The 22,931-nt window shown below is 50.5% G+C and overlaps 1 protein-coding gene across 4 annotated transcripts in view; it reads left to right on the top strand.

Annotated features, from left to right (window-relative positions):
- The first annotated feature begins 9,509 nt into the window (after positions 1–9,509).
- The window catches only part of IGDCC4 (immunoglobulin superfamily DCC subclass member 4), a 38,218-nt gene continuing 24,796 nt past the window's right edge, over positions 9,510–22,931 (top strand). For 3 of the 4 annotated variants that reach the window (XM_082647922.1, XM_082647921.1, XM_082647919.1), the window contains exons 1-3: positions 9,510–9,594; positions 18,858–19,199; positions 19,898–20,039. In XM_082647922.1, the coding sequence (XP_082504048.1) occupies positions 9,525–9,594; positions 18,858–19,199; positions 19,898–20,039 (554 nt within the window). In that variant the 5' untranslated portion in view covers positions 9,510–9,524. The remainder of the gene's footprint in view (positions 9,595–18,857; positions 19,200–19,897; positions 20,040–22,931) is intronic. The other variant, XM_082647920.1, reaches the window with a different exon arrangement.

The following is a 22,931-nucleotide window of genomic DNA, read 5'->3' as shown; positions in this document are numbered from 1 at the left end:
TGTGCAGGGGCCCTCATAAAAGGGGACCAGAAAGAGCCATCCGAATCTCAGGCTTGCTGGGGCAAGGTGGCCTTGAGCAGAAGTGGGTGTCGAACAGCAGTGGTTCCGGCAGGAATTAGCTGTTCGGCTCAGCAAGGTGGTGTAGAGAGCTGTGGAGGAACGATGGTTCAGGGCTGGAGGGCATCCATCTAAACAATATAGAGACCTGCATCACCTTTTTTTTTTAAGTTTTAATTTTATCATGGTTACAGAGGCACATAGCTTAAGGAGTCAAGTTCTAAAACAAATCTCTAAATAACATGTTTGTAATATTACTCTATGTTTTTTTTTCAGTTTTTATTCATTATCTAGTGGTACCCTACTGTGAAAGACTAGAATTTAGCTGTTTTCCCTCCCATTTCCACCAAACACACACACTCCCCACCCCCCCATCTTTTCAAGAGTAGTTCTATTGTAACTTTACTTAGATTAATATTCAGTGTTTACATCATTATAACTACGTAAATGTATTCAGAGATGAGTCATGTAATAAGTTTTGAATCATTTTCATTCATGCAGAACTTTCTGTTTTATCTAATTATCTTTTTAAAAAAATATATGTATTTACCTCAGTCCCAAACTCAACCTTTCCACTGATTTTTCTGTTTTGTCTAATTATTAGTATCTCCAATGCTTTTTTTTTTTTTTTTTGCGGTACGCAGGCCTCTCACTGATATGGCGTCTCCCGTTGCAGAGCACAGGCTCCAGATGCGCAGGCCCAGCGGCCATGGCTTACGGGCCCAGCCGCTCCGTGGCACGTGGGATCCTCCCGGACCGGGGCACGAACCTGCGTCCCCTGCATTGGCAGGTGGACTCTCAACCACTGCGCCACCAGGGAAGCCCTTCCAGTGCTTTTATTAAGTACATTTTCATTGCCAATATATATTCCAGATATTTAATGAGTTTAATAGTTCCCCAACCAGGGATCGAACACGCACCCCACCCTGCAGTGGAAGTGTGGAGTCTTAACCACTGGACCACGAGGAAAGTCCCTGTAGTGTTGATTCTTTAGGGAAATATGTTCTGATTTCCAGGCAATTGGTTTATAAATGTACTGTAGGCATGACTCTCTGTGTAATTCCAGTTTCTGCCCTCAAGGAGCTTCCAGTGTCATTTGAGACACACGACTGAGACAAATGAATCATGTAAATGAAGAAACCACTGTACAAGGCAGAAATAATCCAGTGCCTATTGAGTGGTACAACCGGATTGGTGAGGACTGGAAGGCAACCTTGAAGGAGCTGAGACTCAAGTAGAGTTTTAACGATTGTATATATTTTTCTATTGTGGTAAAATATACATAACATAAAATTTACGATTTCAGCCATTTTTAGGTGTACAGTTCAGTGCATTCACATTGTTGTGCAACTATCACCACTGTTTATTTCCAGAACTTTTTCATCATCTTTAACTGAAGTTTTTATGTATTTTTTTCCTAAGTTACATTTACTATTTCTGTTTACAAAAATATTATGTGTTTGGGCTTCCCTGGTGGCGCAGTGGTTGAGAGTCTGCCTGCCGATGCAGGGGACACGGGTTCGTGCCCTGGTCCAGGAAGATCCTACGTGCCGCGGAGCGGCTGGGCCCGTGAGGCCCGTGAGCCGTGGCCGCTGAGCCTGCGCGTCCGGAGCCTGTGCTCCGCAACGGGAGAGGCCACAACAGTGAGAGGCCCGCGTACCGAAAAAAAAATAATAATAATAATATGTGTTCGATGTAGACAATTTTTTTTTGTACTTTATATTCTTTCCTTTATATACCCTTCCAGAGTCTCTCTTCCATTACCATTCTGTTTTGGTATGAGGAAGGGTTTTGGGTTTTTTTTTTTTTGTTGTTGTTTTGTTTTGTCTTTTTTTTTTTTTTTTTTTTTTGGCCATGCTACATGGCTTGCGGGATCTTTGTTCCCTCACCAGGGATTGAACCTGGGCCCTGGCAGTGAAAGCACGGAGTCCTAACCACTGGACCGCCAGGGAATTCCCTCAATGTAGACAATTTGGGGGGGGAAAAAAAAAAGCACAAAGAAGAAAATTTAAATATCCCATAATTCCACAAAACCATTAGCATTTGTTGTTAAGAAAGGGGTGAAAAGTCATCTCAGGGTGAGAAAAGACCCATCCCCCTGGCTCAGAGGATTTGAGCAGCAGTATAGTGTGGGAGATGGTTTTGAATATGAAGGGTGAAAATATTCTAAACATATCTACCTTTTGTATCTTCCTCAAAGGGGGATGAATGACCAGGAAAAGGCAATAAATAAAAGCTAGAGAAACATAACAAATACATTCATTAAAAAAAAAAAGAGGGGGGTGAATGAAAGAGGCAGCAAGTGGTTCCAATAGTGAACCCAACCCAGTAAAGACTCTAGCAGCTGTTCTGGTTATCTAGTAATAAAAAACAAACACCCCCAAACTTAGTGGTGTAAAACAACAACAAAGCCATGCGTTATTATTACTGTTGCTCACAGTGCTGGGGGTTAACTGGTGTCAGGGTCTCCTACGTGCTTGCAGTCAGACAGGGGCTGGGGCTGTGCACTGGGAAGGTTTCCTCACACATTTGGCTCCTGGGCTGGAACAGCTGGGGCTCCTCCACCACCTCTATCTCCACGGAGTCTCCCCACATGGTCCCTTCTCTCCAGCATGGCAGCGTTAAAGTGGCCAGACTTCTTACGTGGTGGCTCAGGGATCCAGAGCCATGTGTCTCCCAGAGAAAGCCAGGTGGGAGGTGCGGCTTCTTTTACGACATACCTCAGAAGCCATGCAGTCCCACCTCCATGACATTCAGTCCTTTAGAAATGAGTCACTTACGCCAGCCTCTGTCCAAAGGGAGGGGAAATAGACTCTACTTGAAGGGAGGAATGTCAAAGAACCTGTGCACCCTCCGTATCTGTGGGCTCCGTATCTGCAGATTCAACCAACCACGGATGAAAATTAAAAAAAAAAAAAATCCAGAAAGTTCCAAAAAGCAAAACTTCAATTTGGTATGCATTAGCACCTATTTACATAGCATTTACATTTTACTTAAAGCTATTTTTAGGGTAATCCCTGGTGGTCCAGTGGTTAGGACTCTTGCGCTTTCACTGCCAAGGGTGCAGGTTCAATTCCTGGTCAGGGAACTAAGATCCTGCAAGCTGCGCGGCCAAAACAAAACAAAACAAAACAATTTATATAGCATTTACATTGTATTAGGTATTATAAGTAATCTAGAAATATTTTAAAGTGTATGGGGAGGTTGTATGTACTTTATTTGCAAATACTATGCCATTTTATATGAGACTTGAGCATCCACAGATTTTGGTATCCCGGGGGGTCCTGGAACTGATACCCCACAGATACCGAGGGATGAGGGGCGGCTGTACTTTAAAATCACTACAGTGGTAGATTCTGATATCTATTCAAGAATGATGTGAATGCCACAGATCCCCACAGCTCATCCTACAGAGCGAGTGGTTCATAAATTCTTGATTTAGGGTCATAGAGTCTACTGAGGTCTTAGAGATTACTCAGACAAACGCTTGCCAACACTATTTGATGCTCAAACCCCTTTCACAGTAATATGCTATTTGAGAACTCCCTTAGTGATTTAAAACACTCACCATTTTTGCATGGTATATGATAAAAGAGTAACTTTTTTAAAAAAAACATTCATTTAAAAAACATTCACCGAGCTCTTACTATATGCTGTGTGCTGTGCTGGATCCCAGGAAAACAAGAGTAAGCAAGATACACATGGTTCCTGCCACAAGGAACTTACTGTAGGACAGTAGAGCCAGACAATTTAATGAAGTATATTATAATAAAGTGTGTTAGATGCTCTGACAGAAGTACCAACTCACTAAATAATTTCTCTGGTTCTGATCTCTCTGTTCAGATCAAAATGGCATTTCTAGGGTTTTAACATTTTTCACTTGGTTGCCAGGCCAGGCAGACACGTCACACTCAAGATGTTAAAAGAGCAAATTGTCTCCCCTCTCCTCTGTCTGGCTCTTCCCTCTGTTCTCTTTATTTGATAATGTCCCATCCACCTGGTCAAACTAATAAAAACAGCAGTCTTCTAGCCTTTTCCCAGTTTCTAGACCCCTATGTTGACCTGTTCCCAAGATGTTACCTCTCTATTAGACTATCTCAAAGAAGTTATTTTAAGAAAAAGAATTATAACAGTATATTGTTAATTGAGGACAATTTTAACATTTAATTAAACTGAGTTAAAAAACACTCTACCCTATTTAAGAAGTGATGGGTGCTGATTTTAGTCAGCAAACAAAACTAAATGGGGACCAAATGCAAGTTGAAATTTCATCCTATGTTGTAGGATAAAAAATAGACAAAAATTGCTTTCATTTTATGATTGTATTTTGTGCTAAAGTGAAAAAAAAAAACCTAAAAATTTTGAGTTTTATTTCTGAAATGTGAAATATAAGATTTTAGGATCTATTGCAGGGGTCCCAAACCCCCGGGCCGTGGACTGTTAGGAACCGGGCTGCACAGCGGGAGGTGAGCAGCTGGCAAGCCAGCGAAGCTTCAATTGCTGCTCCCCATCGCTCCCCATCGCTCAAATTCGTCCATGGACAAATTTTCTTCTGTGAAACCGGTCCGTGGTGCCAAAAAGGTTGGGGACCACCTATCTATTGGGAGGTACTTGTCAACAAATAACATATTACAGATACAATCAGTCTGACTTTCTGGTAAATAAAAACCCAGATTAGATTGAATTATCATTAGACTTTATTTTTTTAAACACTGGCTTTTGACATATGAGTCACTAATGACTTTGTTGTTGTTGTTGTTTTTAACATTTATTTATTTGGCTGCACCAGGTCTTAGTTGCGGCAGGCGGGCTCTTTAGTTGCAGCATGTGAACTCTTAGCTGCAGCAGGCATGTGGGATCTAGTTCCCTGACCAGGGATCGAAACCCGGGCCCCCTGCATGGGGAGCGTGGAACCCTATCCACTGTTCCACCAGGGAGGTCCCTCACTAATGGCTTTTGATTAGAAGACTATAACATTCTTTTCTGATGATGATCAACCACAGGTAAATTTGCAAAATTATTATTCTTTCCTCAGCATTAGAGTTTTGTAGTTTAGCCATCAGTACTCCTCATGCTTCCTGTCATAGATCTCGTGGTCCAACGTGGCTATTAATTAAACAACCTATAAATAACTAAGACTGAAAAAAATTTAAGCTGTTTAATGGTAGAAACCGTGACAGTGTCCATCGGCCCTCCACCCATGAACCCCCCCGCACCACACATGCACCTGGAGGTGTTCCATGGTACCATTTGAAAGGGGAAAATAATAGAATACTTTATTTATTTATTTTTAATATATTTGTTTATTTGTTTTTGGCTGCGTTGGGTCTTCGTTGCTGCGCGTGGGCTTTCTCTAGTTGTGGAGAGTGGGGGCTACTCTTCATTGCGGTGCTTGGGCTTCTCATTGTGGTGGCTTCTCTTGTTGCGGAGCACGGGCTCTAGGTGCGTGGGCTTCAGTAGTTGTGGCACACGGGCTTAGTTGCTTCACGGCATGTGGGATCTTCCCGGACCAGGGTTCGAACCCATGTCCCCTGCATTGGCAGATGGATTCTTAACCATTGTGCCACCAGGGAAGCCCTAGTGATTGATTTAAAAAGAAAGAAATTAAGACCAGTGCCATATCCACTTTTAATGGTATGAACTCTTTGGAACTCCTGGTTGGAAATGTGCATCATCCCCCAGCCCTCTTATTTTTCTCAGTGATGCAGCTGAGGCTCAGGGAGAGGAAGGAAGTTGTCCAAGGTCCCAGAGCCAAGTGTGTAACAGAGGAAGGACGAGAACCATGGCTCTTATTCCTTACACTGGGTTTGGCTGGCCTGAGCCTGTCATACCTCACACCTGCTCCCCGCCCATAGCCTGTGTGCTAAGATATGAATGCAGAGAAATTAATTGGATTTGTGTGTGTGGCTTATGGAATTAGTGACACTCTTTATGTGGTGACAGATTGTTTGTTCATTTATCCATTCGATTGATCAACTGCTTTCTAGGCAACATGCAAGGGACTGCTCACCCAGCCCCGGTCTCCCTGTTTGGCTTCATCTCCCACCCCTGCCCTCCTGCCCAGTTCACACCTCCTACATTCTGCTTATACTGGTTCAGGTATTTGTTTCCTCCAGAAGCTTTCTCTGCCTTCCCCAAGTTTGGCCTGGGTGCCCTTCCTCCCTGCACCCCGTCCCAGCCTGTATCACACAGTATTATAGTTGCCTGTCTACTTATCTACAGGCTAAGTAGGCTCACTTCTCAGACTAAGCACCATGCAGGCAAGAACCATCTCGTTCACCGCCCTGCTCCCAGTGCCCAGGGCCTGACCCATAACAGGTGACCTGTGAATATCAATGCAGTTAATTATTGGCTCTGCCATTTCCTGTGCCCTCATGCCACACACAGAGCCTCTGCAGAGGGTGTTTCTTCCCCCCCCACCCCTCATATCCTCACAACTCCCCACCATCCCTCCTTAAATTGTCAAGACCTAGGTCAAACATCTAAAACAATCAACAATTCTGTAAAGACTTTTCCCTCAACAGTCCCCTACCACACACGGTTAGTCCTTCCTTCTCTTGCTCCCATTCTCCCTGCCATCTCATGCCACTTAGGACACAACTGTCCCTGTGAGCAGTGACTTGTATCTTTTATGCTGGCCCCCCGGCACCTACACAGTGTCAGATACTGGTCAAGATGCTTAGAATTCAGCAGTGAACCCAGCACACAAAAATCCCTGTCCTTGGGCTTCCCTGGTGGCGCAGTGGTTGAGAGTCTGCCTGCCGATGCAGGGGACACGGGTTTGTGCCCCAGTCTGGGAAGATCCCACATGCCGCGGAGCGGCTGGGCCCATGAGCCATGGCCGCTGAGCCTGCGCGTCCGAAGCCTGTGCTCCACAACGGGAGAGGCCACAGCAGTGAGAGGTCCGCAAAAAAAAAAAAATCCCTGTCCTTACAAAGCCCACTTTCTAGTTGGGAGGGCAGACTACAAATAAAATAAGTAAAACGTAGAGCATGTTAGGAAGACGGGACTAAAGACTGTTAGAGACTTCCCTGGTGGCGCAGTGGTTAAGAACCCAGGAGACCTGGGTTCGAGCCCTGGTCCGGGAAGATCCCACATGCTGCAGGGCAACTAAGCCCGTGTGTCACAACTACTGAGCCCGCGAGCCACAACTACTGAAGCCCGCATGCCTAGAGCCCGTGCTCTGCAATGAGAAGCCCTTGCACCGCAATGAAGAGTATCCATCACTCACCGCAACTAGTGAAAGCCCCTGCGCAGCAATGAACACCCAAAAAAAACCACAAAATAAAAGTCGAGATATGGCGGTGGGGGATGGGGGGAGTTGTGAGGATATGAGGGGTGGAGAACAGAGCTCCAGACCTGCACTAGCTGGGCAAAGGTCTAGAGGCTGGAGGGAGGGGACTGACTGCTATCAAGTTACAGCAAGGAGGCTGGTGTGGCTGGAGAGGCAGTGAGCAAAGGGGATGGCGTAGAAGGTGAAGTCAGAGAGGTAAAACAGCCCTCCAGATCACATAGGCTTTCCGGTCATAAGAAGGACGTTAGCTTTTGCTCAGAGCTAAGAGGCACTGGTGGGTTTTTAGCAGAGAAGTGGCATGATCTCGTTCCCATTTTAATAGGATCACTCGATGCTATATTGAGAAAAGACTGAAGTGGGAGAATGATATAAACAAGTGAGGGGCCTATTATGACAATCCAGGTGAGAGGTGGTGGTGCTTGGATCAAGGTGGTAACAGGAAGGTGAAGTGTGAAGGATGTGAAAGTGAAGAGTTAAGAATGGCTCCAATGATTCTGACCTGAGCATCAGGGAGGATGGAGCTGCTACGATCTGAGTTGGGGGAGACTGTAGAGAAGCAGGTTTAATAGGGAGGATCAGAGCTCAGTTTGGGACCTGTTAAATTTGTTTTTGTTTTTTAAAATTTTTTGGCCAAGCTGAGCGGCTTGCAGGGATCTTAGTTCCCTGGCAGTGAAAGCACGGAGTCCTAACCTCTGGACCACCAGGGAATTCCCTGGACAGGTTAAATTTGAGATGCCTATTAGCCAATGGAAATGTTGAGCAGGTAGATGGATACACAAGTCTGGAGTTCAGGGGAGATGGTCCAGGCTGAGATACAAACGTAGGCATCTTCAGCATAAAGATGTAATTTAAAACCTTGATGACCAGATGAGACCACTAAGAGAAACAAGTAGGAGTGATGGGCTAAGTCAAATGCTGCTGATGGGCCTGGCAATGAATGAATAAATACCAGATCCCTTTAGACCCGCAAAGTGCTGGTCATTATTGAGGGTTAGCTAGCAACAGATGGGTAAAGTACCTTCTGGGTACAGAGACAAAATGGCTCTAAGCCATGGGAACACTGGAGATAGAGGGGATGAAGAACCATGGCGTCTTGGTCTTGGAAAGGACATTAAATAGGTTATTCAATCTGTACTCTTCTCCCTACACTTTGCCTGATCATTGAACCCCTGGCTTTAGAAAAAGAACTGTTTGTGGGATACTGAGACAACCAGTCTGGTTAGGACAGAGAAAGCACAGTTGAAAAATGAGTGGGAAATGACCTTCTGGAGTCAGAAAATCAGGGTTCAGGTCCTGCATCTGCTGCTCCCTAGCCTTGGGTCCTTAAGCAAGTCACTTCACCTCCTCCAGCCTCAGTTTCCCTGCATGTAAAGATGGGAGTAATCAAACCTTCCTTGTCTCTCCCAGGGTTGCAGAGAAGTCTGAGTGTGGCAGTGCTTGGGGTAGAGTAAATGCCCTGCTGCGGTTGGTTATTCCAAGAGCAAAAGAAGCAGGTCCAGAGAAGCCATCAGCTTGGAACGGCGAGGTAAATGGGGATGAGGAGGGAACTGCCATGTCCTCAGCGGGTCTGCAGGTGGAGAAGCTAATGAGGATTCAGGCCAGGACCTGGGCTGGAATGGACTGGCTCAAGTGGCAAGATGGGGTCATCGGACAGAAACCCAGGCCTTGAATCTGCCTCCAGTGAGCCTGGAACCGAGATGTTGGAGACCCTGAGGCAGCGGCAGAGAAAAGAAATAGAGACACCGAGGCAGAAAGAGACCCCGAGACAGAGAGACGAAGAGACAGACCCAGAAACAAGCTGCCCAAATGGGGGGGCCCATGGCGATCCGGAGAGGGCGAGGCAGAGGGGCGCAGACCCCAGCAGAGCTGAGATCCTGCGCGGCGCAGGTCACAGCGCGCGGGCCGGAGTCCCCTGCGGGGCCCGACCGGCCGCGCCCGCTGGGCGCCCCCGTCCGGGCTGCTCGCCCAAGATGGCGATGGAGGGGCGGGCGAGCCGGCGGCAGCCCGGGCCCCCGCGCCGGCCCCCGCTCGGGCCGGGGCCCCCGAGGCCGCGCCCCCGCCCGCGGCGCCGCGCCTCCCCGGGCCACTGAAGCCCGGCGCGCCCTCCCCCGGCAGCGGCGGCTGAGGCGCGGGGAGGAGGAGGCGGCGGCGGCGGCAGCCCGGGCCCGGCCCCATGGCGCGGGGGGACGCTGGCTGCGGCGGCAGGCTCCTCGCGCTGACCTTCTGCCTGCTGGCCGCGCGCGGTAAGGGCGGGCGCTGAGGCAGTGGCGGGAGCGGCTCCGGGGTGACTGTGCGTCGGCACCCGGGGCTGCGCCGGCTGTGGGGCCGGCGCGTCCCGAGTCCCGAAAGAGCGCTGGGGCCGGGGGAGGCGGGGGGGGGGGGGGGGGCGGGCTGCGCGTCCTTGTGCCCGCGATGCGTGCGCTCTGGGGTCTGCGAGCCGCGGCCGGGGACGTTTGCGGCGCGTACTTGTCCGCAGGGGGTGTGTGTCCTTGGTCTGCGGAGTCCGGAATGAGTGTGAGTGTGTGTGTGTGTGTGTGTGTGTGTGTGTGTGCGCGCGCGCGCGCGACCGCGTGCAGAGTGGGGAGGGGGCTTCTGTGCGGCGTACGTGTCCGCAGCGCGTGGCCGGTCGCGGCGTGGCATCGCGGGCCGTAGCTGAGGTGCCGGTGGTTTGTGCGGGGCGGGCTCTGCCTTTACCGCGCGTGTCTCCGGGTTGGGAGTGTAAAGGGGGGTGTGTGTGGGGGGGTGTCTGCACCTCCATTTGTGTGTCGAGAGCGTGTGTAATTGTGTTTATGGGGCTGAGCTAATATTTGGCCTTGGCTTTCGGAGAGTGTCCATGCCCTTGGTGGGGGGACAGAAGCATGAGATTGCGAATTGACTGGGAATAGTGGTGATAAAATACTCAACTTTGTCCGGTGGGTGTGGTCCCTGAAGCTGGGTGGGGCTGGGCGGAGGGGGTGGGGAGCGCGGGAGTGTTGCCCCCTCCGAACCCGAGGCCGGGAGTGGGCTGGGGGAGGGCGCAGGAAACCAGTTGCTTTCGTGGACATGTCCGACACCCGCTCTCAGGATGGGACGCGTGTCACTCCTGCCCCACCCCCAGGGGCAGATCTGAGAAGCGTGGACGGGGTCAGCAAGGCCTCCTCCAACCCCCCACCTCAGTGCGAGGTGAGGGTGGGTTAAAGTCAGAGTTGCCCTCGCTGGAGAGAGGACTGGGGATGGGGTGACGGAGTCCCAAGCGTCTCTGCCTAGGGAGCCTTCTTCCACCCCCAGCCCTCTCCCTTTCGGTCCTGTGTGCGTTTCGGGGCGGCCCGTGGGCTAGGTGGTTGGTAGGGCTGGGGAGGGGGATGGGCTGCCCGCTTTGTTCGCCTAGTTCTCGCCTTCCCAGCCGAGGGGGGAGCTGAGGATGTGTCCGGAGCCAGTCGGGGAGGGACTTGATGGTGGGGGTGGGGAGGGGGATTTCTCTCCAGCTGCTGTGGCTTTCTAGAGAGACTCAGCCAGGCCACGTGGGAAGGAGGCAGGGACGGCGGAGGGGGGAAGGAGCCTCCGCCTGGCTCGCCCCGGCCCATCTCCAGGAAGCCCAAACAGCGGGTGGGAAAGTCTCGGGAACTACTCGGACCCCCTCTCTGCCTACAAAGACACGCCCCTTTTCAGACCTGACTGCGGACCCGGCAGGAGGCCGCCCGGGGGCGGGGTCCCGGCGGCTAGGCTAGGGAAGTGGGGGGCCCGCGGTTGTCAGGTGGAGGGGGAGGGGAAGTGCCAGAGAGGCGTCTGTCCTCCTGGAGGCCAGGGGATTAACGAATAGTTGGGCCCACCCTCTTCTGCTCTTCTGAGAGCTCCGGACCGGGCTCGGGGTCATCTAGCAAAGCGGAATCAGGACTGGGAACTGCACTCACTCGGGCATTATGGAGTATCGGTGGGGCCTCCCTACGAGGGTCTCAGTTTCCTCTCTGGGGTTCCCGAGTGCACAAGGCAGGGGCAGGGCCCGAGCTGGGGCTCCCTTGGCAGCAGTGTGCATGGCTGAAGCAACTACTCTGCTCGCCCTCCGTCCTAAATCCTTTGAGTGTGCAAAGCTCGTCAGGCTTGGGGACACTCCTATAGAGTTCTGACTAGCCTCCCCGATCTGGACGGAGGCCATTTATTCATTCATTCAACAAATATTTACTGAGTACCCTTTTCGGCTAGCACGTGACTGGTGCCTGAAATATAGTAAATAAGGAGGAGACTGACAGGTAGTCTAGAAAGGTCAGGAAAGGCTTCCTCCAGGAAGCGGTAAATAATAGAGCTCAGTGCAGAGGGTCAGTTGGCCCTGCAGGAGAGTGATGATGGGGTGAGTTTTTCAGAGAGAACAGCATGTGCAAACGCTCAGGGGTGACTTCGTTTAGAGCACTGAATGAAGCTAAATCTGGCTGGAGTTTAGAGCACAAGGCAGGAGGGTGGGGCAGGTTAGAGAGGAATGGGACAGGGGCCACAGAGTGTCAAAAGAGAAGGCTGAAGATGGAGGCTGGACCCAACTCATGAAGGGGCTTGTAAGCCCCACCAAGGTTTCTGGCCTGAGAGCCTGCATGAGCCCTTGGAGGGTTTTAAGATCAGCTTTGCATCAGCTCACTCCAGCCGATGTGGAGAATGATTGGACAGGATGGAGGCAGGAAGCTGCAGCTTCTTGGGAGGCTGTGGTAGTAGTCCAGAAGAGAGGATGTTGCTGGCAACTAGAGTAGTGGCAATTGGGATAGCTACAGTGGATTCTAGAATATTTAGGAAGTAGAATCGGCAGGATGTGAGGATAGATTGAGTTTGTAGGGAGTGAGGGAGAGAGAAGTAAAACATAATAGACACTTCAGCAGCCTCGACATGGCAAAATGAAGGGCTGGTGTTGGAGTTAAGATAGTGACTGCCCGTCTCCCCCGAACACTGCTCTTGGGCCAGGGCTTGGGAACTGGGGAGATGTATGCGAATGGGACTCCTGTCTGGGGGTGGTGGTGGGATGCCAAATGCTCTGTTTTCACCACATGCAAGAAGTGGGGTTCTCCCTTCCACCCAGTCAGAATTTGGGGGGTGGTGATGCCAGAGGTCAGTAGCAGGAGGGCTCTAAGAACAAGAGAGCTGCTTTCTCCTCACCGGGGAAACTCCCCCCTCCATCCCTTTCTCAGCCCAGAAGCTCAGAGACCAACTTCAGTTAGTTGGGGTGTTGGGACCCTCTCTGACCTCATCTTGGAGGTTAGGAACCAGGTCAAATATATTGTCTTGGCCAAAAAGTTCGTACGGGTTTTTCCATAAGAAAAATGTTACGGAAAACCTGAACAAATTTTTTGGCCAACCCAATAGTTTCTCTTAATAGTGAATCTAAATTATCCAGAAGTTATCTAAACCTTCATTGATCCTGTATGTATTTTCATGGCCCAAGTAATCATACATTATGTGTAAATCAGCATTTCCTTTCTTTTCTCCTAAAGGTACATTGTTTCAAGTTGAGTAATCCCACAATTAGCGTCATTGAATGTCAGCACTGAGGGGAACTTAGAAATAATTTTAGCATGAACCCATTTTACAGATGAGAAAACTGAGTGACTTCCCAGAGTTACATGGATGGGGACTGAACTGGGACTGGAACCAGTCTCCTGGCTCTTGGAGCAGCCGTACTTTCCCGGGATTTGGTACACATGAACGCAAGTTCAGTCTCTCTTCACCCCCTCCCCCTCACCTGAGAAGTTATCAACAACTTTGGGCTTGGCCCCCCTCAGGTGGTGTGTTTGGGTCTGGGCTCTGGAATCCACTCTGCTCCACCCATCCCCACCCACCGCATCCTGTTCTGCCTCCGCTGTTTCTGAGGTACAGAAACCAGACTTGACACAGAATTCCAGATGCAGAACAGATGTCATTGCCAAGCAGGCCTGGGGGCTCCCAGCTCCCCGGGTTGGGGGGAGGGAAGAGAAAGAGTGGTTCTGATGGGGGAGGACCCCAGCCCCAGCCTGGTCAGAGGTGGGTGACGGCACCTGAGGGGAGAGAAGAAAACCAGAGAGAGGATGACCTAGGCCTGACGTCCTTGTCCTCGGGGCTGGCTGTGCTGCCAGCTAAAAGTGCCTCACTGCTGAGGCTGAGGCATTCCTCTGGAATTGAGGGGCTGTGGGGTCACTGTGGTCCGGGAAGCCGAGTCTCAGTAAATTCTCTCTCAGGTGCAGACCTGAGCATGGAAGCTGATGCAGAGCCAAGACTTCCAGATGGTTCCATAGGGGCTCATTACCTTGTCACTTAGTTTGGAGCTCTGGCAAATGAATGGAGCATAGAGAGACAAGGTTGGGCACACAAGGAAGGTATTTTTTTTTTATACATCTTTATTGGAGTATAATTGCTTTACAATGGTGTGTTAGTTTCTGCTTTATAACAAAGTGAATCAGCTATACATATACATATATCCCCATATCTCCTCCCTCTTGCGTTTAAGGAAGGTACTTTTAATCAGACCATCCGTATAGCAGAAGAGGTGAGGTCGTGAGCTCCCCAGTCCTGGTAATGTTTAAGTAGAAGAGTTTCTTTCAATGTGAGTTTGCTGTTCTGTCTCGGTGCTGCTTTTTTTTTTTTTAATTTATTTTTTGGCGACGCCAGGCGGCTTGCGGGATCTTAGTCCTTAGTTCCCTGACCAGGGATGGAACTTGGGCCCAAGGCAGTGAAAACGCGGAGTCCTAACCACCAGACCACCAGGGAATTCCCCGTCTTGGTGCTTTTTAAGCATTTTGTTACGTGTCTCATAGGTGCCACATAGTGTGCTAGGCAGTTTCCACGTATACTATCCACATCATCCCCAGCCCTGAAGGGAGTTCCTATAATTTTTCCAGATAAGGAAACTGAGGCTTGGCAAAGCATGAGGGGCTCTGTGTCTTATCTTTTTGAGTGTGTCTCCGCATGTCCACTCATCTTTTCAAGAACTGTTTATTGAGCGCCTACTATGTGCCAGACAGTGTTTTAGGTCCTAGGGAATTAGAGTGCTGACTAGGACAATAATCTTGGGCTTGTTGCCTCGCTGGCAGAAAGGCAAGTCAAAAATCTAGAGTGCTAATTGCAATGACCCAGGTGCCCAGGGTCCTATGGGGCAGAAAAAAGGAGAGGCGTCTAAATCAGACCCCAGGATGGCACAGCTACTGAAGGAAGAGGGAGCAGCATAGGCAACGCATGGAACAGCAGTGTGCTTTCAGAGAACGGGAAGTGGTTTAGTCTGGTGGGGACCCAGGGTGACAAGGAACAGGAGGTAGGCAGGTCAAGCTGAGTGGCTTTGCTCTCAAGTCTCTCAAGTCTGCTGAGGCTGAGCCTGTCTCCTGAGGATCACAGACGAAGGGAATGCTGCCTTCCCTGTGTCCCAGGCAACCGTCCCAAGTTCTCCTTCCAGCTGTTGTGGGAGGGGCTTAGTGTGTGGTATGGGAGGTGGCCAAGGTGGGGGGCGGGGAAGGAGGTTTCTGGAAGAAACTGGCTTGTGTCTACTAGGAGAGGAGAGTGGTGATGGCGTCGTGGAGAATTGCCCGTGTGGACCGAAAACAAGTTGTAAATCTGGTGGGCCCTGAGATTAAAAAATGACAAGGCATTGATGTTTGTGGCAAGTTCTTGGCTTAATGAAGGAGGCATCTTGGCTTTGTTCCCCACCCCATCCCCCAGTCCCAGGAACTCTCAGTTCCTGAGAGTTCACTGAAGAATGGAGCCCTGGCTTATGCCAGGCCCGCACTAGTCCCACGAAAGAGCACTGAGCTGGCCCTGGGGCTCAGCAGCGAACCTCCTTTCTGTCTGGGTTCTAATTGGCCTCATAAAATCTAATTTATCCTGTAAATGGGTAAAATAATGTCAGAAGGAGGAGATTGAGAGATGGCCCTGGGGCTCCTAAGCATAGAAACTCCACGTCTCTGGCAGGGTCCCACCGAGGAGACTGAGGAGAAGGGATTGTGGGAGAGGGAGTTCCCCTCGAGGCAGAACGCTGGCCAACAGCAAGTGTCCGCTATGTCCACCCAGTCCTTAGGGGGAGCACTGAGAAGTGCTCCTGGGAGGGCCTTGGTGGTCCGCCATGACAGGGGATGGGGGTGGTGGTGGCAGGAAAGGGACAGCCACGAAACCACTGGACAAACAAGGGCCACTCCCCAGAGCATCACTTTTCCAAAAAGATTTGGTGGTGTAGGAACCACATTTACATTAAAACAAACACTGCTGTGTAATGGAATAGGATGCAAAATGTGCCAGAGGTTTCAAAATAAAAACATTTCAGGTAGTCAGCAAGCCTCCTGAGTACGTTCTCCTCTGCCGCTGGGAGAATTTTGGTGGAAATGAGAAATGTGGCAACTCTTCATTTTAAGACTGGGGAAACCGAGGCTGAAAGGAGGAAAGCGGACCCAATGTCATACAACCCATGATGGACCCAGAACTCTGACCCCAGGCCAAGGCTTGTCCCGCCACATCCCATGGTCCGCCTTAGGCAAGAAGGCAAGAGGAAGAATGGCTAAGGGACCTCCAAGTGGCTACATGATGTGAGACCCAGGAAAACCCTTCTCTGGGGAAGGCAGGGGCAGCTTCACGGAGGGATGTGGCACCTGAGGTGAGCCCCTAAGGATGCACGTCCTGGGCACAGAAGTTGGGTTGGGTGCTGGGGCAGAGAGAACCCTCTTATTTGGGAGCAACTGTCTCCTCAATGCTGGGTTCACGCCCAGGATGTCCCCAGACTGTCTCCCAGAGGGGTGAGAACCTCCCCTTTGGGGCCTCGGTTTCCCCATCTATAAAATGAGCAATCTCAGGCTCTGCATACGTTTCCATCAACGTGGGCCGGCTTGGGCTCCTGGCACAGCCCTGTACCCCCCCCAGGGATCCCGGGTTCTCCCCACATCTACATCCCTGTTGGTTTCCCATTCCCCATTGCCTTGTTGGGTGCTGGGCTCCTCCGAGGTGGGGCAGCCAGACATCTGCTGATCCATGAATATTCAGGAAGGGAATCGGAGCCTCCTCTGGGCTCCCCAGCAAGCCCCGGCCCCTCTGGCCGCCGTCCTGCCCGCAGGAGCCCAGGCTGCTGACAGACCCAGCAGCTGCTCGGGCCCCAACTGTTCACATTGTTTGTTCAGCGCAGCGGGGGATTTTCCAAGCCCCGGACGTGCTTTGGGGGGTAGGGAGGCTGCCGGAGGGCTCAGGGATTCGTGTCATGTGGGGTTTTTCTCCCCTGAAACTCAAACCGACTGCTCAGCGGCTGGAATGGGGCAATTGGAAGCCACTGGGCTGAGAGCCCGGGCTGGCCTTCCCCCCACCGTGTTTGCATCAGAATCTAGGGCCTCAGATAGAGAAGGGACTGGATGTTAAGAATAGCGATTTGCATTTGTACATCCCTTTCCAGTTTACGAAATGCCTTTAAAGAATGAGCTCCCATTCTTTGACTGATGCCCGTTAGGCTCTGGGCTGGAGACCTGACCCACATCATCTAGTTTAATCCTCACAGGCTCCATAGTATCGCCTTCATTTTTACAGATGTGGAAACTGGGCCCCAGAGAGGTAAAGTGGATGGTAGGTGGAGCAGCAAGACTGGAACCTTGACCTTCTGCCCCAAGGTCAGATGCTCTTTCCACCCCAGCACATGGCCCTCAGTGATGCGAATGCCAGTTTGATTTCCCCAGTTAGACTGGAAACTGAGTGAGGGCAAGGGCTGCCTTCTCCTCGCTGCACCCACTAGTAATGCTGAGCCCAGCTGTGTAGCTGGAGGTGCCAGTGGAGCCTTTAAGAAAGGCAGAGGCCTGTTCAGACCCTGTCTGTCTGTCCTTCCCACTGTGGTGTCAGAGGCCTGGCTTCTGCCCTGGCCTCCTTATCTCAGCCAGTTAGGACCTCTCTTCTCCCCTCAGTCTTGATCCTCTTCAGGGGTTTAAGTGTTGGCATATATGTGTGTCCAGGTGTTGATGAGTGTGGCAGAGACGGGGGGAGCACGTGTTTAGGTATGGCAGGTCGTGTCTACAGTTTTGTGTGTGTGTCTAGATGATGTTCTGTATCTGTTCAGGAGTAGGTGAGTCCAGCTCACTGAATAATCCTACCATCATAGAATCTTCGACATCACCCACTACATTGGAGTAAACTAGAGCCCAGACGTGGAAGTGACTGGCCCAAGGCCACACAGCTAGACTGTGACAGAGCCGGGGCTAGAACTGAGGGTCGCCGGAGTCCTTAGCCGTTGTGCTTTCTGCATGCCCCTCACAGGGCTCTGTCAGCCCTGGCCTGCCTTGTAATGAGTGTCCTCACCTCTGTCCCTAGCTCACTCTCAGACACACCACTGTGCCTTTAAGCAAGGTGTCAGGCCAGAGGATAAGAGGGCACCTCGGGCCATTAAGCTTTTATGGGACAGGAAGGCAGCAGGTCAACCGTCTGGAAGATAAAACTGGAAGAGAACCAACTATTTCTCTATGAATAACGGTTACTGGGCCTTGCTGAGATGTTGGTTAAAATGATAAACTTGTCATTTGTGTGTTTTTGCCTTGACCCTGGGATGGCATTCCCTTCCTCCATTGTTCTCCTGCTCTTCCCTTTGCGGCCAGGGCAGTGTTGGAGCTGCAGGCTCTTCTGGGGCATCTGGAGAAGGTCAGGGACTGGGTTCTGCACTGGCTTGCTGCGTGGCTTTGGGGGAATCAGCTGCAGGAAGGAGAGCTTACCCCTCCCAGTCACTGCGGCAGAAGTGGTTTGGGTGATAGTGGTCAGGACGATCTGTGGGATTCCAGGAGAGGGAATGACATTACTGAGCCCCAGTCCTGTGCCAGGCCAGCCACTGTGCTGTACTCCTTTACCACACAGCATCTCATTGAGCGCTCACAACAGCCCTCTGAGGAAGGAATGACTATGTCTTTTTAAATTGAGACGCAATTCACATACCACAAAATTCACCGTTTAAAGTGTACAAATCAGTGGTTTTAAGTATATTCACAAGGTTGTGCAACCATCACCACTATCTAATTCTAGAACGTTTTCATCACCTAAAAAAGAAACCTTCGATCCCTTCGCCATCTCTCCTCACTCTTCCCTCTCCCCAGTCCCTGGCAACCATTAATCTACGTTCTGTCTCTATGGATTTGCCTACTCTGGACATTTCACAGAAATGAGATCATACAATATGTGGCCTTTCGTAACTGACTTCTTTCACTTTGAGGAAAGTTTTCAAGGTTTATTCATGTTGTAGCAAGTATCAGTACTTCATTTCTTTGGATGGCTGAGTAATATATTTATCTATTCATCAGGTGATCGGGCATTTGGGTTACTTCTACTTTTTTGCTAAGAACTGTGTTATTTTGTGGATGAGGAAGCTGAGCAGCGGGGTAAGGATTGGGAACGAAGTGCAGCCGTTGGCCCAAGATCACAGTTAGTCAGAGGCAGAGCCAGGATCCAGACACAGGTCTCTCCGTGAGACCTCTTTCTCTGAGGTTTTGCCCTCCTCGACCCGGGGTGGGTGACTCGGGCTCCGGAGGCTGTGGGATGTAGGAGGACACACACTGATGACCCTGGTGACCCCTCCTCTACGCAGGGGAGCAGCCGTTGCCCCGGAAGACGACCGTGTCGCTGAGCTGTGGAGCAGGGCCGCTGCAAGTGATCCTGGGCCCGGAGCAAGCCACGGTGCTGGACTGCGGTCTGGGGGCGGCTACTGCAGGACACCCCCTCAGCGTCACGTGGAGCAAGGATGGAGGCATCCTGCCCGAGCACAGCCACCTTCGCCTGCTACCCAATGGCTCCCTGTGGCTGTCCCAGCTGCCAGCTCCCGACGGCACTGACCCTGGGGCTTCAGAGGTCATTGAGGGCAACTATTCCTGCCTGGCCCGCAGCCCCGTTGGAGTGGTGGCCAGCCAGGCTGCGGTGGTCAAGCTTGCCAGTAAGTGCTACATCTTGGACTGAGCTGAGGCCTATAAGACGTGGGGTGTGGGAAGTGGGGTCTGCAGTTAGATACTTGCACAAAGGTTTGACTCTGAGCCACGCCCCCTTTCCCTGCCTCCTTTGCTGCTCAGTGGGTCCCTTCCTGGTATTGTCTGCCTCACTGTTCAATAGTCTCACTTCTTCCCTGCTCTTCTGTTCCTCCTCCTTTTCCTTCCCTGTGAGTTTGAGAGTCTAGACTTGTGCTCTCCTCCAGGAAGCCTGCCAGAGAGGTTTATAAGCACGTCAGGGGCACAAAGGTGCTCCCCACCCCCACAGCAGGTGGAGTGTGTAGAGCCGAGCTGTGTTGTCCAGCTCACTCACTCTTCAGGGGTTCTCAGGAGGCACAGATCACCATGAAACAATTTGGGGGCCAGAAGAAATGCACATCTTACTGTAGTCCAACCATATGGTGATGTAAGGCAGGGGGACTTTGGAATTCATTCTGCCTGCAGCATCTGACCAGTCATCACCACTTCTTATTCTCCGACTGCCTCTTTCCAACTGTGTCTCCGTCGGTCTGAATTCTTTTTGCATGTGTTTCTGTCCACCTGTGTCTCTCTGTGTCCATGTGTGTGTGTGTTTCCTGTCTGCTTGCTGTGGCCTCCTTTCTTGTGTTCCTCTCCTGTCCCTGCGTTTTCTCACTGTCCTCATCCCCAGCACTTGCAGGTTTCTCCCTGCACCCGCAGTCTCAGACGGTGGAGGAGAATGGGACCGCTCGGTTTCAGTGCCACATCGAAGGGCTGCCAGCACCTGTCATTACTTGGGAGAAGGACCAGGTGACGGTGCCTGAGGAGCCTCGGTGAGTGTCCTGTGGTCAAGAGGAGAGTGGGTCCCAGGGGGCAGCCAAGGAGGGCTCTGGGATGTGCTCAGGAACTGGGCTTCTTAGAGTCAGAGTGGCTCCGTTTGTCCAAACTGACTTAGGAGCCAACCACCACCTGACACTCAGCCCATTTCTGGTCCCAAAGAGAAGTTGTGTCAGAAGTTTTTGCTCCCTGGGAGGAAAACCACCCACCAAGCTATGGGGCTTGGGTAGAGAGCAGTTATCGAGTCCTTCAGAGCATATGTAGTCCAACAACTTGCCTTATTGAGAAGGAGACCAAGGGCCAGAGAAGAGCTGTGCTTTAACCAAGGCCACACGGTGAGCCATTGGCAGAACGTTTGTTGTTTGTTCCGGGCCCAGAGGGTTTCCCTTTGCAGGTTCCTCTGGAGTTTCTACCTTGGATGCATAACTTCTGTCTTCTCTCAGTTCCACTCAGTGGGGTGCAGCATCTGATAACCAGGTTGTGGAGGTCCTTCCTGTTTCACCCTCCTCTCTCCCCATAAAGGCAATGGAGCAATCCTAGGGAAGGGTTTCTAGGGCAGAAGAGAAGCAGAGGCTAGACCCAGGGCCTGATCCCTACTGCGGCCTCCTGGGAAGGCCCAGATGTACACACAGCATGTCCAGAAAGCACGAGGCTCATTTGCATCTGTGGTCCTGGAACTGGACTCATGGCTCGGCTGCCACCACATGGAGTCTTACACCTTTGGAAATGTGGCTCCAAAGGCCTTTCCCAGCCACGCTGCCGTCCTCTCCCTGCATCTCTCTAGCTGTAGTTACCAACTCACGCTCTCCTCTCCCAGCAGAGGTGGGATTCCTTAGGCTCAGAAACACTGGTTTCCAGATCTCCCTGCCCTGGAACTAACCTGTCTTCAGTGTATTGTGTTGTCCCGTCTCCTCTGACTTTTGCCCGTGTCTAGGTAGGGGTGAGAGTGTAAGAGAAACTTCTAGATAGAAAAGCCCCAGGCCACATCTCTGCAACAGTTGTAAGTGAGGAAGAAGGGTGAGAGAGGTCAAGATATAAGTGATCCTGTTGACTTTGGTGATCAGTCAGCCCCACTGGTCCAGTGGGTTGGATTAGATCACGGTTTCCAAAGTGTGTTCTTTATTAGAACGTTAGTCCCTAAAGATGATTCTTGAAAAAAAAAAAGTACTCCACAGTCAAATAAGATGAGGAAACTGCCTATAAATCTCCCTCTTGGAGTCGACAAGGCCCTGAGAAGCCCTGTACTGAGAAACCTGTTTAACTTGTTTAACCAAATGCTTCCTAGACTCATTTGCCCAGAGCCCCTCTTGCAGGAACACTGTTAACATCCTAGGAATGAGCATTCCAGGGAGGAGACCTTGGGAATGCTAACCCAGCCTTCCTAGCGCTGACATTTTAAGTTCTATGCCTCTTTTTTTTTTTTTTTTCCCCTGGCCCTGCCGCATGGCTTGTGGGACCTTAGTTCCCTGACCTAAGGGATCGAACCCGTGCCCCCTGCATTGGGAGCACAGAGTCTTAATCACTGGACCACCAGGGAAGTCCCAAGTTCTATGCCTTTTAAATGTGGAGCCTCTCACCGCTGTGAGAGAGTTGTTGGATGAGAACCAGTTGAGAGTCTACTCCTGGGACAGTCCCCAGAGAGGGTGGGAGAGAGCAGAATACTCTCCCCACGTTAAAAGTCACAAGAGGCTTCACTTCATTAGAGCTGTGTTTTCTCACTTAATCCTTCCCATGATCCTTCAAGGTAAGTGTTCCTTATTTTTCATATTTTCCTCTATTTACTTTTAGTTTATATTCCTATTAGATACATTTTTCAAATTCATATAAACAAAAAAGAAGAAACAAAAATGGCTCGTCCTCTTATCACCCATCGAAAGCCTCTGTTAGTTTTGATGTCTGTCCTCTGGACCTTTCCCCTGTATGTTTATAAATATTCCCTTTCAAATTTTGGATCATATTGTACATACTGGGTTTTTTGTTCAATCACCTTTTTTTAGAAAACAAAAATGGGATTATATTGCAACTTCTGTTTTTTCACTTAACACATAAGGAACCCCCTTCCAGGTCTATCTGTATAGCTGTGGCAGATACTGTTATCTGAATTCTTAAATGAGGGAACTGAGGATCAGAGACAGAAGTCACTTGCCCCAGGTCACACAGCTAGTGCTGAGAGTATCTGACAGCGGAGCCCTGGGGTGGATGATTTGGTGGTTGGAGTGGGGAAGCCACAGGGTCTGAAGAAACTCCTGTTGCAGGCTGGCTTAGAGTTGGAGTGGTCCAGCTGTGCTCAGAGCAGAGAAGTTACTTCCCCGAAGTTTCTCAGCAAACAGAGGAGTTCTCTCATCTCCCAACATCTAGTTCAGGCCTCTCCCAGGAGGCTGGAGCTGCCAGTTCCTGGCCTCTGGGAGTGTTTGCCCCCAAGTCCTCTGAAAAGTGATCCTCATCTATAAATAAGCCAGGCTCACATGTCCCAGCACATTGTGTGTGGGGGGGAATAAAGAAATATCTAAAACAGCAACTTGATTATGCCCAAGGTATGTATTTTTACACATACCCAGATAGAGTTCACATAGAAATATGCTATTCATAAACTCAACCCAGTGATTTGAAGGAGACCATATGCCTTGGTGTAGGCTGTGCACATGTGCAGTTAATAAGCACACTCTGTCAGGGTCTATGTTCATATTTTGGGAACTGATGGTAAACACTAGACCCTGAGGCAATTCCCTGATACTTATACTAATTTCTAATGATAGGGGATAATTTTTCTTCCACGGGAACCAGTAATCAATGAGAGCAAAGTTTCCCAGATCGCAGGCATTCACAAACCCCTGTCATATTTTTGGCCATCCCTCAACCATTTATACAACACTTACTTAATACATTTC

The sequence above is a fragment of the Grampus griseus genome (assembly GCF_964374135.1).
Source record: "Grampus griseus genome assembly, chromosome: 2".
Lineage (NCBI taxonomy): Eukaryota > Metazoa > Chordata > Mammalia > Artiodactyla > Delphinidae > Grampus > Grampus griseus.
This window is presented reverse-complemented; position numbering and strand designations above follow the sequence as displayed.